Genomic DNA, 13772 nt, shown 5'->3' with positions numbered 1-13772 from the left:
ACCAGTTTCAGAACTGAGCCATTTCAGTACAAACAGTAAAGCATTAGCTTTCTGGCTATAGCTCAGTCATTTCATATGGCTTCATGCGCCTCACTATCCTGCCTGGAGTAGATAGTCATTAGACAATCCAGATATCTTAGAAGGAGGTGCAGGGGGATAGACATTCAGCTCTCAAAGTTATTATCCATAATGAAAATGAAATACATATTTGCCGCCAATGTAATCTGGGTGTCAATTCAGGTGTCTACAGCCTTTGCAGAGTAGCTGGGGTCTGAACTCTTTATGATGCAGTCATTGCATCCAACTTTATTCATCAAGTTGAGATATGACAAGATTAACAGTGTGTTTAACAAAGTGTACACAGTTAAGCCCCATGTACAATTTGATAGTGAGGGTGAAAAGAGGGCACTGTCATTAGGAATATATCAATGAACAAGGTTTTATATTTCCAAGAGGAGTAGAACATAGTTGAGGCCCAATATTTTCAGTTTTAAACTAATGTTCATACATACAGTATATACTGTATCGTCATTTCCAAACACCCAACAACAAAAAAACAAGCGTATTATTTACAGGGTGAGGCTGTTCTTACCTAGCTTCAGCTCTCCAAAGTTACCACAGCCGATCTTCTTGCCCACACGGAAGTTGGGCCCCACCATGAGCACTCCGGAGGAGCCTGATCCCGAGGGGCGCGAGTGCCCGCTGCGCCCCTGACCCGCCTTGCTGCTGCGCGCCGGTCGCTCACCCTCTTTCTCCCCTGGGTGCTCCATGGCTCAAGGTGCCCCCAGAGGACCGGAGAGGGAATGGGAGGGTGTGCTACCTGACAGGGGCTGCTTTGCAGCTGGGCAAAGGAGCCGGGGCACCGGGCTCTGCCTCTGCCCGCCCCTGTCACTGTGACCTTGACATTGGGGTGGGAAGCGAGAGCTTTCACAGGTATCCTGGAAACGAGGGGAAAGGAAATGTCAGAAATAGTCTAATTTAAGTGTCCTGCTGAGATGAGCCATGCAGTGACTAGGTATTGAGAACCCATGACAACCCCACTGCAGGATAAAATAACTCTACAAAAAAATATAATATATATACACACACACACACACACACACACACACACACACACACACACACACACACACACACACACACACACACACACACACACACACACACACACACACACACACACACACACACACACACACACACACACACACACACACACACACACACACACACACACACACACACACACACACACACACACACACACACACACACACACACACACACACACAACCGGTCAAAAGTTTTAGAACACCTACTCATTCAAGGGTTTTTCTTTATTTTAACTATTTTCTACATTGTAGAATAATAGTGAAGACATCAAAACTATGAAATAACACATATGGAATCATGTAGTAACCAAAAAAAAAAAAGAGTTAAACAAATCAAAATGTAATGTAATGTAATATTTGAGATTCTTCAAATAGCCACCCTTTATGACAGTTTTGCACACTCTTGGCATTCTCTCAACCAGCGTCACCTGGAATGCTTTTCCAACAGTCTTGAAGGAGTTCCCACATACGCGGAGCACTTGTTGGCTGCTTTTCCTTCACTCTGCGGTCTGACTCATTCCAAACCATCTCAATTTGGTTGAGGTCGGGGGATTGTGGAGGCCAGGTCATCTGATGCAGCACTCCATCACGCTCCTTCTTGGTCAAATAGCCCTTACACAGCCTGGAGGTGTGTTGGGTAATTGTCCTGTTGAAAAACAAATGATAGTCCAACTAAGCCCAAACCAGATGGGATGGCGTATTGCTGCAGAATGCTGTGGTAGCCATGCTGGTTAAGTGTGCATTGAATTCTAAATAAAATCACAGACAGTGTCACCAGCGAAGCACCCCCACACCATAACACCACCTCCTCAATGCTTTACGGTGGGAAATACACATGCGGAGATCATCCGTTCACCCACACCGCGTCTCACAAAGACACGGCGGTTGGAACCAAAAATCGCCAATTTGGACTCCAGACCAAAGGACAAATTTCCACCGGTCAAATGTCCATTGCTCGTGTCTCTTGGCCCAAGCAAGTCTCTTCTTCTTATTGGAGTCCTTTAGTAATGGTTTCTTTGTAGCAATTTGACCATGAAGGCCTGATTCACACAGTCTCCTCTGAACAATTGATGTTGAGATGTGTGTGTTACTTGAACTCTGTGAAGCATTTATTTGGGCTGCAATTTCTGAGGCTGGTAACTCTAATGAACGTATCCTCTGCAGCAGAGGTAACTCTGGGTCTTCATGAGAGCCAGTTCCATCATAGCGCTTCATGGTTTTTGCGACTGCACTTGAAGACAAGTTCTTGAAATGTTCCATATTGACTGACCTTCATGTCTTAAAGTAATGATGGACTGTTGTTTCTTTTTGCTTATTTGAGCTGTTCTTGCCATAATATGGACTTGGTCTTTTACCACATAGGGCTATCTTCTGTATACCACCCCTACCTTGTCACAACACAACTGATTGGCTCAAACGCATTAAGAAGGAAAGAAATTCCACAAATGAACTTTTAACAAGGCACACCTGTTAATTGAAATGCATTCCAGGTGACTACCTCATGAAGCTAGTTGAGAGAATGCCAAGCGTGTGCAAAGCTGTCATCAAGGCAAAGGGTGGCTACTTTGAAGAATCTCAAATATAAAATATATTCTGATTTGTTTAACACTTTTTTGGTTACTACATGATTCCATGTGTTTTTCATAGTTTTGATGTCTTCACTATTATTCTATTCTACAATGTAGAAAATAGTAAAAAATTAAGAAAAACCTTTGAACGAGTAGGTGTTCTAAAACTTTTGACCAGTAGTGTATATTCTGACCACTTCGACTATATTATTTATATTTACCGGGGAGTCCTTCATTTATACTTTCAGAAAAAAAATTCCCAGAACCCCATGATAATCCCCAGTTTGACAAACCTGCTGGACAGTTCAGATGTGTGTGCCATTCTGCACTATTCACAAGTTATTCACATAGGCCTAACACTTAGCCCCATCCTAGGGCTACGTTTGCATATTATTATCCTATGTTTTCTGCACACACAAAAGTCGAACACTTTATTTAGCAAATCTGTGATATAATATTTTAAAATGTCATTTTTCCTCATTTCAAGCAGTTGCTCCATAAATATTTCATGACTCCCAGTCTCAACTGTCTTCACAACAGGTTTGACTGCCATCTCAAGATGAATGGTGTAATTCGCAAGACAAATATCACCAAATTCAAAATCAGGCCACCCAAACACAAACAGTCTCTGCAGAAAAGACGCGATATGACGTCCCATAAATCTCAGATTACAAGCAGGGGCTACTTTATCAGCCCCCCCCCCAGGAGATTGCTGGTAGTGGCTATTACGGGAACAACCTCCAAGCTAGTATTTGCTTAATTGATCTTATTCCACCTCAGAAGTACAGAGGCAGTGCAGATAGGCGAGAGAATTTTCAAAGTCCACCTGCCAAGGTCACGAAGAGGAATGAGAGAGATGTGGCAGCATTAGTCGCCAGTCCCCTTAACCTCCCTATTCAATGCAAAGGCTGTGGCTTGGGACTCTGTTGGTGTATGGCAACACAGGGAACCACAAACGCAGCAGAGCAGGCCTTATGAATAGCTACCTGTCCCTGGGGATTCTCCCTTAGAAATTCAATGATTAAACCTAAACTGATTTAGCAGCAGTGAAATTGGTATGTCAGTAACACACTGGCCATAAGTGACAGGGAGGTGAGGTACTGTGCAACAGCAACACGATTAAGAACAGTGGTCATTGCCAATTACAACACAGCCAAAAGGTGCACATCTGAAGAGTGTAAATATTTTTAAGCTGAAAACCTCACATTTGTTACGAATCAGGGCCTTGACATTTTTGTGTTTCCTGTTCCTATTCGTTTTCCATTTAAGTCTTGTTTGTCCAGAGATAAGTGCAAAGTTTCAAACTGCACATATTAAAGGAATCCTATTAATTATGCTGTCAACATTAGCCTTAACATTCAACTGTAGATCGTGCACCTTGACAACACAAGCTACAACTACAAACCAGGAACTGTGTTCTAAATATATCCACTAGTGACCTTGTCAAAGTGACACAGACCCTGTGTTTTTTTGGTCTGTGGAGGCAAACTTACAGGACCTTGGCACTAATGTGGAGGGTATTACTGCCATGAAGATAGTCACTGAAACATTATTCAAATGTGACCTTTTAGAAAATAAAGCATATTTGTAACTAATAGGCCTATGTAGGCTACCTATATACTGTACTACCTACAGTGAGAGTTTAGGTTATTGTCTACAGCCATTATAGTGGATAGGCCTACATACTAGGTTAATAAATTATTTCCCATACATTAATGAATTAGCCTACATCACACATTTTGGGGAATTGACCTAGCCTCAGTAATCATGATGGTACAGTGGGGGAAAAAAGTATTTAGTCAGCCACCAATTGTGCAAGTTCTCCCACTTAAAAAGATGAGAGAGGCCTGTAATTTTCATCATAGGTACACGTCAACTATGACAGACAAATTGAATTCCAGAAAATCACATTGTAGGATTTTTAATGAATTTATTTGCAAATTATGGTGGAAAATAAGTATTTGGTCACCTACAAACAAGCAAGATTTCTGGCTCTCACAGACCTGTAACTTCTTCTTTAAGAGGCTCCTCTGTCCTCCACTCGTTACCTGTATTAATGGCACCTGTTTGAACTTGTTATCAGTATAAAAGACACCTGTCCACAACCTCAAACAGTCACACTCCAAACTCCACTATGGCCAAGACCAAAGAGCTGTCAAAGGACACCAGAAACAAAATTGTAGACCTGCACCAGGCTGGGAAGACTGAATCTGCAATAGGTAAGCAGCTTGGTTTGAAGAAATCAACTGTGGGAGCAATTATTAGGAAATGGAAGACATACAAGACCACTGATAATCTCCCTCCATCTGGGGCTCCACGCAAGATCTCACCCCGTGGGGTCAAAATGATCACAAGAACGGTGAGCAAAAATCCCAGAACCACACGGGGGGACCTAGTGAATTACCTGCAGAGAGCTGGGACCAAAGTAACAAAGCCTACCATCAGTAACACACTACGCCGCCAGGGACTCAAATCCTGCAGTGCCAGACGTGTCCCCCTGCTTAAGCCAGTACATGTCCAGGCCCGTCTGAAGTTTGCTAGAGTGCATTTGGATGATCCAGAAGAGGATTGGGGAGAATGTCATATGGTCAGATGAAACCAAAATATAACTTTTTGGTAAAAACTCAACTCGTCGTGTTTGGAGGACAAAGAATGCTGAGTTGCATCCAAAGAACACATACCTACTGTGAAGCATGGGGGTGGAAACATCATGCTTTGGGGCTGTTTTTCTGCAAAGGGACCAGGACGACTGATCCGTGTAAAGGAAAGAATGAATGGGGCCATGTATCGTGAGATTTTGAGTGAAAACCTCCTTCCATCAGCAAGGGCATTGAAGATGAAACGTGGCTGGGTCTTTCAGCATGACAATGATCCCAAACACACCACCCAGGCAACGAAGGAGTGGCTTCGTAAGAAGCATTTCAAGGTCCTGGAGTGGCCTAGCCAGTCTCCAGATCTCAACCCCATAGAAAGTCTTTGGAGGGAGTTGAAAGTCTGTGTTGCCCAGCGACAGCCCCAAAACATCACTGCTCTAGAGGAGATCTGCATGGAGGAATGGGCCAAAATACCAGCAACAGAGTGTGAAGACTTACAGAAAACGTTTGACCTGTGTCATTGCCAACAAAGGGTATATAACAAAGTATTGAGAAACGTTTGTTATTGACCAAATACTTATTTTCCACCATAATTTGCAAATAAATTCATTAAAAATCCTACAATGTGATTTTCTGGATTTTTTTTTCTCATTTTCATTTGTCTGTCATAGTTGACGTGTACCTATGATGAAAATTACAGGCCTCTCTCATCTTTTTAAGTGGGAGAACTTGCACAATTGGTGGCTGACTAAATACTTTTTTCCCCCACTGTATATGTTGTTTGCCACAACTAGACCCAAATGAAACATAGCAGGACAGGTCTCACCAACCTGCAGAAAACATTAAGCACTTGGTTAATAATTCATGAAAGAAAGTAATGGAAGAAAGTCAATGTCTTCAGATCCCCCTTCATTTCCCACAATTGTCTGCTCCATTTCCCTCTGACAATGGCAGGAGAGGGCCTTGGTGCTGGAGTATAGGGATCTGTCAATGTACTCCACAATATGGTTTTGTTATTCAGCTGAGTGGCATGGGATGTCACAAATTAGGCCGGCTTCCTATGAGAGATATCCTGCGCTTGAATCAAAGAGTTTCTATTCGCAGAGGAGAAGTGATCGAGAGGAAAAAAGCAGACGCTGTGAGATGGCTATCAAAAGACAGATAGTTTTCTGTGCTTCCTGCACCCTAGATGCAAGACCTACAAACCTTTGACTGTTTCACTAGGGCCATAGTTTGTTACAAGGCTGGCTTAGAGACCCTTCTCAAGCTAAACCAATCCGCGTGCTCGGATTGCATCTGACAGTGACCGCCCAGCAAAGCATTTTCCCTCCATTGTCCATGAAGAGTATTGATGGAAACGAGTTAGCCAGGCACATCGATCAAACCAGTGCAAATAACCCTTGACTTGCAGCATCCAATCAGACCTGGGGTCACAGAGAATGGACGTAATATCAGACACAAAGGCACTCGGCATAGAGGGAATTCATCAATAATTGAAACCTGTAAAAGTTTGAGTTGGGATTGACCAGTCAACTGGGGGAGGGGTGGCGGATTCATACCGTTAAACACATGAGATGAACAAGATGCAATTATATCTCCTCTCCTTCCAGTTTACTACACTTAAGACCATTCAGGCCATTTACACTACAAGAAATGCCGGTAATGTGGAGGAAAACTTTAGCAAAAAGGCAGTGCCAGAAACACAGTCTAATACTAGAGGAAATTATCAGGAATAAAAAATGTAGACCTATAGCATGTTCGACTGGCCTATTTCTTTAAGCATTGTTTTCAGAGTGGTCATGTTCCGTGTGCACTAATTCTAGACATTCTAGGATTTCATTGCTATTTTTCAGGTTCACTGATGCCTTACTAGTTCTTTGGAGTGACAAGGCTGTGGATTGGGGATGGGGGGGATTATACACTTCAATCCAGTTACAGCCCAATGATTTCTCAAGGCAGGACTAATCAAAAAGGTACAGGGGCAGGTCTTTTACATGCCTTGGACAATAAAGGCTGGTGTTTCAATAGAGAATGTGTGTGTGTCTCTCGCCTGTGGTGACTCAGTCACACCACCCTCACATATTCCCACTTCAGAACTCGTGGAACGCTCCCTCCTCCTCTCTTCATTTTTGTAGCGGCTCTGCAGAGCTCCTGTTATGCAAAGTCCAGCTCTGTGCACCTCGCCCACTTCATGGCTAAGCCTACTATAGAGCCCCACAGTGTAGGTGTCATAATACCCATAAAACTTAGAGGTCAAACAGGGAAATGGTTCCAATCAACATTTATTTTTCCCATATGGGATTTTACAAACACTTAAAATAAGGGCTGTGTTTTGTGTAGGCTTACCCTGGCGTGACATTTTCATAACCATGTTAATCTCTCTCGGACATGGTGACTTTTATCAATGTATTCAACTTATTTACTCTCAGATTCAAAAATTATCATTGGCATTAACGTAGACATCATGCAAGACTACAAATCCCTGCAAGATCCTGCACGTCATCTCTAGCAGACACCTTTGCGAAAAGGTATTGTCAATTTAAAACTTGCACAAGACAGTTTACAGAATTGTCAATTTCATGAGATGTAGCCAATTTATTCATTACTTAATTTAGCTAATATTAGATAGTTAATCCAGAAATTCTTACCTTTGCCTCGATTCGGCAGTCTCGTCCAGATCATCATGGCATTTGTAGTCCTTTATGATAGCCAGATTAGCAGCTAATTAGCGTTTCATATTTTTGCGGGTAAATACAGGCAAATATATTGATAGAAGTCACCTTGTCCAAGATAGATTTACACAGTTATCAAAACATCATGCCAGGGTAAGCCTACACAAAACACAGCCCTTATTTTAAGTGTTTCCAAAATCCCCTATGGGAAACATGAATGGTGGAAAAACGATTGGAATCATTTCCCTGTTTGACTGCTAGGTTTTATGGGTATTTTGAATCATACTGTGGTACTCTATAGTGTGTGGAATGACAGGGGTGACACAGCCACTACACTGCTTAGAACACTGGTCATTGTTTGGTGTGTGTTTGAAATGCATTATCTCTCTGCCTGAATAGCTAATAACTTTATTTTGTATAGCGAACTGTGTATTCTCTTTCCCATTAGCGGTGTTTAATCAAATGAAACAATGTCACACAGTCATGGAGTGAAGTTCTTATGTTGCCAAACATGTTACACAACGGACAGCTCAAACTATGACAAATGAATAAATACAAAATAAAAACAGGTAATTCATACCTTTAACAGATGGAAATGTCCTGTTCAATTTGGGCCTTCACGGGCCTCATTTTACACAGTATCTGATGGTATACAGTGAGGGAAAAAAGTATTTGATCCCCTGCTGATTTTGTACGTTTGCCCACTGACAAAGACATGATCAGTCTATAATTTTAATGGTAGGTTTATTTGAACAGTGAGAGACAGAATGACAAAAAAATCCAGAAAAACGCAACGTTATAAATTGATTTGCATTTTAAATGAGGGAAATAAGTATTTGACCCCTCTCAATCAGAAAGATTTCTAGCTCCCAGGTGTCTTTTATACAGGTAACGAGCTGAGATTAGGAGCACACTCTTAAAGGGAGTGCTCCGAATCTCATCTTGTTACCTGTATAAAAGACACCTGTCCACAGAAGCAATCAATCAATCAGATTCCAAACTCTACACCATGGCCAAGGCCAAAGAGCTCTCCAAGGATGTCAGGGACAAGATTGTAGACCTACACAAGGCTGGAATGGGCTACAAGACCATCGCCAAGCAGCTTGGTGAGAAGGTGACAACAGTTGGAAGTGGAAGAAACACAAAATAACTGTCAATCTCCCTCGGCCTGGGGCTCCATGCAAGATCTCACCTCGTGGAGTTGCAATGATCATGAGAATGGTGAGGAATCAGCCCAGAACTACACGGGAGGATCTTGTCAATGATCTCAAGGCAGCTGGGACCATAGTCACCAAGAAAACAATTGGTAACACACTACACCGTGAAGGACTGAAATCCTGCAGCGCCCGCAAGGTCCCCCTGCTCAAGAAAGCCCATATACAGGCCCGTCTGATGTTTGCAAATGAACATCTGAATGATTCAGAGGAGAACTGGGTGATGAAGTGTTGTGGTCAGATGAGACCAAAATCGAGCTCTTTGCCATCAACTTAACTCGCCGTGTTTGGAGGAGGAGGAATGCTGCCTATGACCCCAAGAACACCATCCCCACCGTCAAACATGGAGGTGGAAACATTATGCTTTGGGGGTGTTTTTCTGCTACGGGGACAGGACAACTTCACTGCATCAAAGGGACGATGGACGGGGCCATGTACCGTCAAATCTTGGGTGAGAACCTCCTTCCCTCAGCCAGGGCATTGAAAATGGGTCGTGGATGGGTATTCCAGCATGACAATGACCCAAAACACACGGCCAAGGCAATAAAGGAGTGGCTCAAGAAGAAGCACATTAAGGTCCTGGAGTGGCTTAGCCAGTCTCCACACCTTAATCCCATAGAAAATCTGTGGAGGGAGCTGAAGGTTCGAGTTGCCAAACTTCAGCCTCGAAACCTTAATGACTTGGAGAAGATCTGCAAAGAGGAGTGGGACAAAATCCCTCCTGAGATGTGTGCAAACCTGGTGGCCAACTACAAGAAACGTCTGACCTCTGATTGCCAACAAGGGTTTTGCCACCAAGTACTAAATCATGTCTTACAGAGGGGTCAAATACTTATTTCCCTCATTAAAATGAAAATCAATTCATAACATTTTTGACATGCATTTTTCTGGATTTTTTTGTTGTTATTCTGTTTCTCACTGTTCAAATAAACCTACCATTAGAATTATAGACTGATCATGTCTTCGTCAGTGGGCAAACGGAAGGAATACCTGGGATAGGATAAAGTAATCCTTCTACACCCCCAAAAAAAAACATTGTAAAGTGGTTATCCCACTGGCTATAAGGTGAATGCACCAATTTGTAAGTCGCTCTGGATAAGAGCGTAAATGTAAAATGTAAATGTAAAAAATCAGCATGGGATCAAATACTTTTTTCCCTCACTGTAGTGCAAGTTTTGGTGTCATTTTAAACCTTACTGTATGCTCTGGAATATAGGTTAGGCCTAAAGAGCATTATGGCTTACAAAGAGCGTTTCGAACAACATTTCAGCTACAATAAACCCCTCTACACACCGATGTAACATGGACAGCACTGTGTTATCATGGAGTCAAGAACATGCAGTGAAGAAAAACAAAAAATGAACACCTGCTCGCTGAGTTTAATGCCCTGGAAACACACAGGCAGAAAGTTTATGGGAAATCCACAAGAGTTAATTTAAATATAGGCAGCAGTCATTTTGTCTGGATATAACAACCTGGCCACAGGCCTAGGCTAATAGTAAAAAAACTGCCAATGTTAAATAATCTCTTCAAAGCTACAGAAAGATACAGGACTGCCACCGATGGTCTCTGATTAGCCGATCAGTTCGAACCTCCAGCAGCATAGTTAATTAGCGTGCGGTGTACTGAAGGTAGATTAGATGGTACATTCAAAGCATGGTACATTTATTTTCAACCAACCTTTAGCCTACTTGCCGATACTTTCTACATTCTCGATTTGGAAGGCAACCGGTGTCTTATAAATGTCTGTTTCCAGTTGTTGGTGGAACTCTGATAACCAGAGAATATTCCGAAAAATATTAAATCCACTTTTTGTATCCACCTGCAACTGGAAATAGGCATTTATAAGACACCAGTGCCTTCCAAGTCGAGAATCGTCAATTAAAGGTTGTTAGAAAATAAAAAGTTCCATGCTTTGAATGGACCATCGGATCGACCTCCAGTGCAAGCTAGTTAGCTATGCTGCTGGAGATTCGATCTGATCGGGTAGGACTGGATTGTCTGCATATTTTAGACTCATTGGAACATATTGCCCAAGCTTTAGTTTCGTTTTTGGATTGGCACGCTGAAGGGTGTGACACTATTGACGACGGCCGTCCACAATTCTACATGTTGAAATGGGAAAGACTGCTGGCAGGTGGTCCCTGTAAAACACCGCAGGTACTGCAGGCGATGGGACTTACTTTTTTCGGCTCATTTCATAATTTCATTTTATTTAGCCAGGATAGCCCACTCAGTAACAATTCAGCCACTGTTTTCAAGGGAGTCCTGTGTTCCATAGATCATCAACTCTTTATAGCCTAATATTTTCCTGTGAACATTGTCTTGAATTCCAACCCGAACAGGATCCACACCTCAACGAACCAGCAGAGCAGATTAAACTAGGATTATTATTTTTACAACATTCTGACTTGAAAAGTTATTTCCCGAGACAGCCTCTATTATAAACGTTCCATATTGAAGGATACTATGGCTAGGACACCTGGACAAGCCCCTATGGTAAGTTTGCCATCTTGGAGGAGGATGTGGTTAGGCCACCTGGACAAGCCATTGAAAAGTTATTGTACATTTTATGACGAGCCTCAACTGCTTGGACCCCTAACTTCCTGGACAGGATCAATGACCATAACGTTAATATGATCTAGATAGAATAGCCAGTTAGCTAACGTAGGTTGCAAGCTACATCAGGAAGGGTTGGATTCGTTAGCTGGAAAGACGAATATTGCTTAGCTGAAATGCTCAACTCAGACACCTGGCTAGTTTGGATTCTGACAAGGTTTTGAGTAAAGAGCCAGATACTGGATCTAACTAGTTACTGTAGCTAGCTTACATTAACTAACGTTACTTATGATAAACTAGCGACTCCCCGTTTTACTTATTAGATCAAATAAAACGAATCACTAATGTTAGCTATTAGCCCATAAACTAGATAGCTAGCTAACTAATGACGGAAACTCGCACTTGACTGGCAACAAACACTAACCACTCCCAATTCCATGCACTGTCTGCACCACACATAAACAAAACAGTGAAACCAAGATGCATTCCTTGTGTGGTCAAAATGTTCTTGTCTAGGTAGTTCGTTAGCTAGCTGGCTAAAGGTAGCTAATTCTCCAGACAGTGTCTTCAGTTCAGTTCAGGCCAGCAAGTTGTTAGCTAGCTAGCTGCTACCAAGCTAAACCTAGCCTAGCCGGCGGCGTTCAGAAAATGCAGCGGTTAGCTTACGTTAATGGATTAGCATTAGCTATTAGTCAATGTTAGCTTGCGAGGTTTGTGGAAATAAAAACTTACTTTCAATGTGATCCTGGATGCATTTATTTTCCGTTTGTGTAGTGACAATTACGCCAGAAACTAGGACGCGATGTCAATTTGGCTAAGGTTATGTCAAGCTATGCCTCCCAGAACCCTGTTCAGTTCGCCTCCACTGATATGAAAATGTTCCGGAAGTGTTGATCCAAACCATTGAGTAACAGTCGAAGCGAGAGATTTTACTCCGCCCATAATCTGTCTACGAAAAGAAACCCCCGAAATGCGGATTTTTTGTATGGCGGTTTGGTACAATTTTATAAATGCTAACCAATCATTTGTTGGTTCGACATGGTGGGATCTTTTTGCATCGGTCAAATTAATTATGCGAGAAATGGCGGTGGAAACGCCTTTATGCGCAATTATTGATAGCCTATAATAACAATCATATCGAAGTAAACTTGGGAGTCTGTCACACGATGACATGTTGTGTGGTCCGCCTACTACGATTAGGGAAACCATGTAGTTTATTAGGCTACAGACTAAGTAAATTTGGATGAACTTCACAGGGTGGTGAAAGTGCACGTATGAGCTTGATGCTCCTTTCCAATAAATGCCGAAGGTCTTATTCTGGTGATATGATGATCGATGCTTGACTGCCATTTGACAAATACAAAATATGATTTTATCCATAATAATCTCATAATGTCCCAGGGCTCTCCAATCCTGTTCCTGGACAGCTACCCTCCTGAAGGTTTTCGCTTCAAACCCAGTTGTAACCAGGGGTGAAGTAGATTTAATTTCTTCCCCGTATGCGACCTCCCACGCAAGTGCACCAAAAAATGTATGTGCCCTGGACGTTCTGCCGCCTCATAGGCGAGGCAAAAAATGGCCACCCCCTCCTACCCTCGCTAAAAAAGAATAGGCTAGTGTACAGCAGCGGTCCCCTATAGGTTTGGCTTTGGGCCAATTTTTTTCTCAGCTAATAGTCGGCAGAACAGAATATACAGTGGGGAGAACAAGTATTTGATACACTGCCGATTTCGCAGGTTTTCCTACTTACAAAGCATGTAGAGGTCTGTAATTTTTATCATAGGTACACTTCAACTGTGAGAGACGGAATCTAAAACAAAAATCCAGAAAATCACATTGTATGATTTTTAAGTAATTCATTTGCATTTTATTGCATGACATAAGTATTTGATCACCTACAAACCAGTAAGAATTCCGGCTCTCACAGACCTGTTAGTTTTTCTTTAAGAAGCCCTCCTGTTCTCCACTCATTACCTGTATTAACTGCACCTGTTTGAACTCATTACCTGTATAAAAGACACCTGTCCACACACTCAATCAAAAACAGACTCCA

The 13772-nt window shown here is 42.3% G+C and overlaps 1 protein-coding gene across 8 annotated transcripts in view; it reads right to left on the bottom strand.

Moving 5' to 3' along the window:
* Positions 1-12613, bottom strand: part of LOC121532221 (casein kinase I) — a 56810-nt gene extending 44197 nt beyond the window's left edge. For all 8 annotated transcript variants that reach the window (XM_041838025.1, XM_041838027.1, XM_041838030.1 and 5 more), the window contains exons 1-2: positions 12452-12613; positions 593-938 (exon numbers count right to left, since the gene is read on the bottom strand). In XM_041838025.1, the coding sequence (XP_041693959.1) occupies positions 593-770 (178 nt within the window). In that variant the 5' untranslated portion in view covers positions 771-938; positions 12452-12613. The remainder of the gene's footprint in view (positions 1-592; positions 939-12451) is intronic.
* Positions 12614-13772: the final 1159 nt, after the last annotated feature.

This window comes from Coregonus clupeaformis, chromosome 19, assembly GCF_020615455.1.
Source record: "Coregonus clupeaformis isolate EN_2021a chromosome 19, ASM2061545v1, whole genome shotgun sequence".
Lineage (NCBI taxonomy): Eukaryota > Metazoa > Chordata > Actinopteri > Salmoniformes > Salmonidae > Coregonus > Coregonus clupeaformis.
Note: the sequence above shows the minus strand (reverse complement) of the source record. Positions and strands in the feature narration are given on the sequence as shown.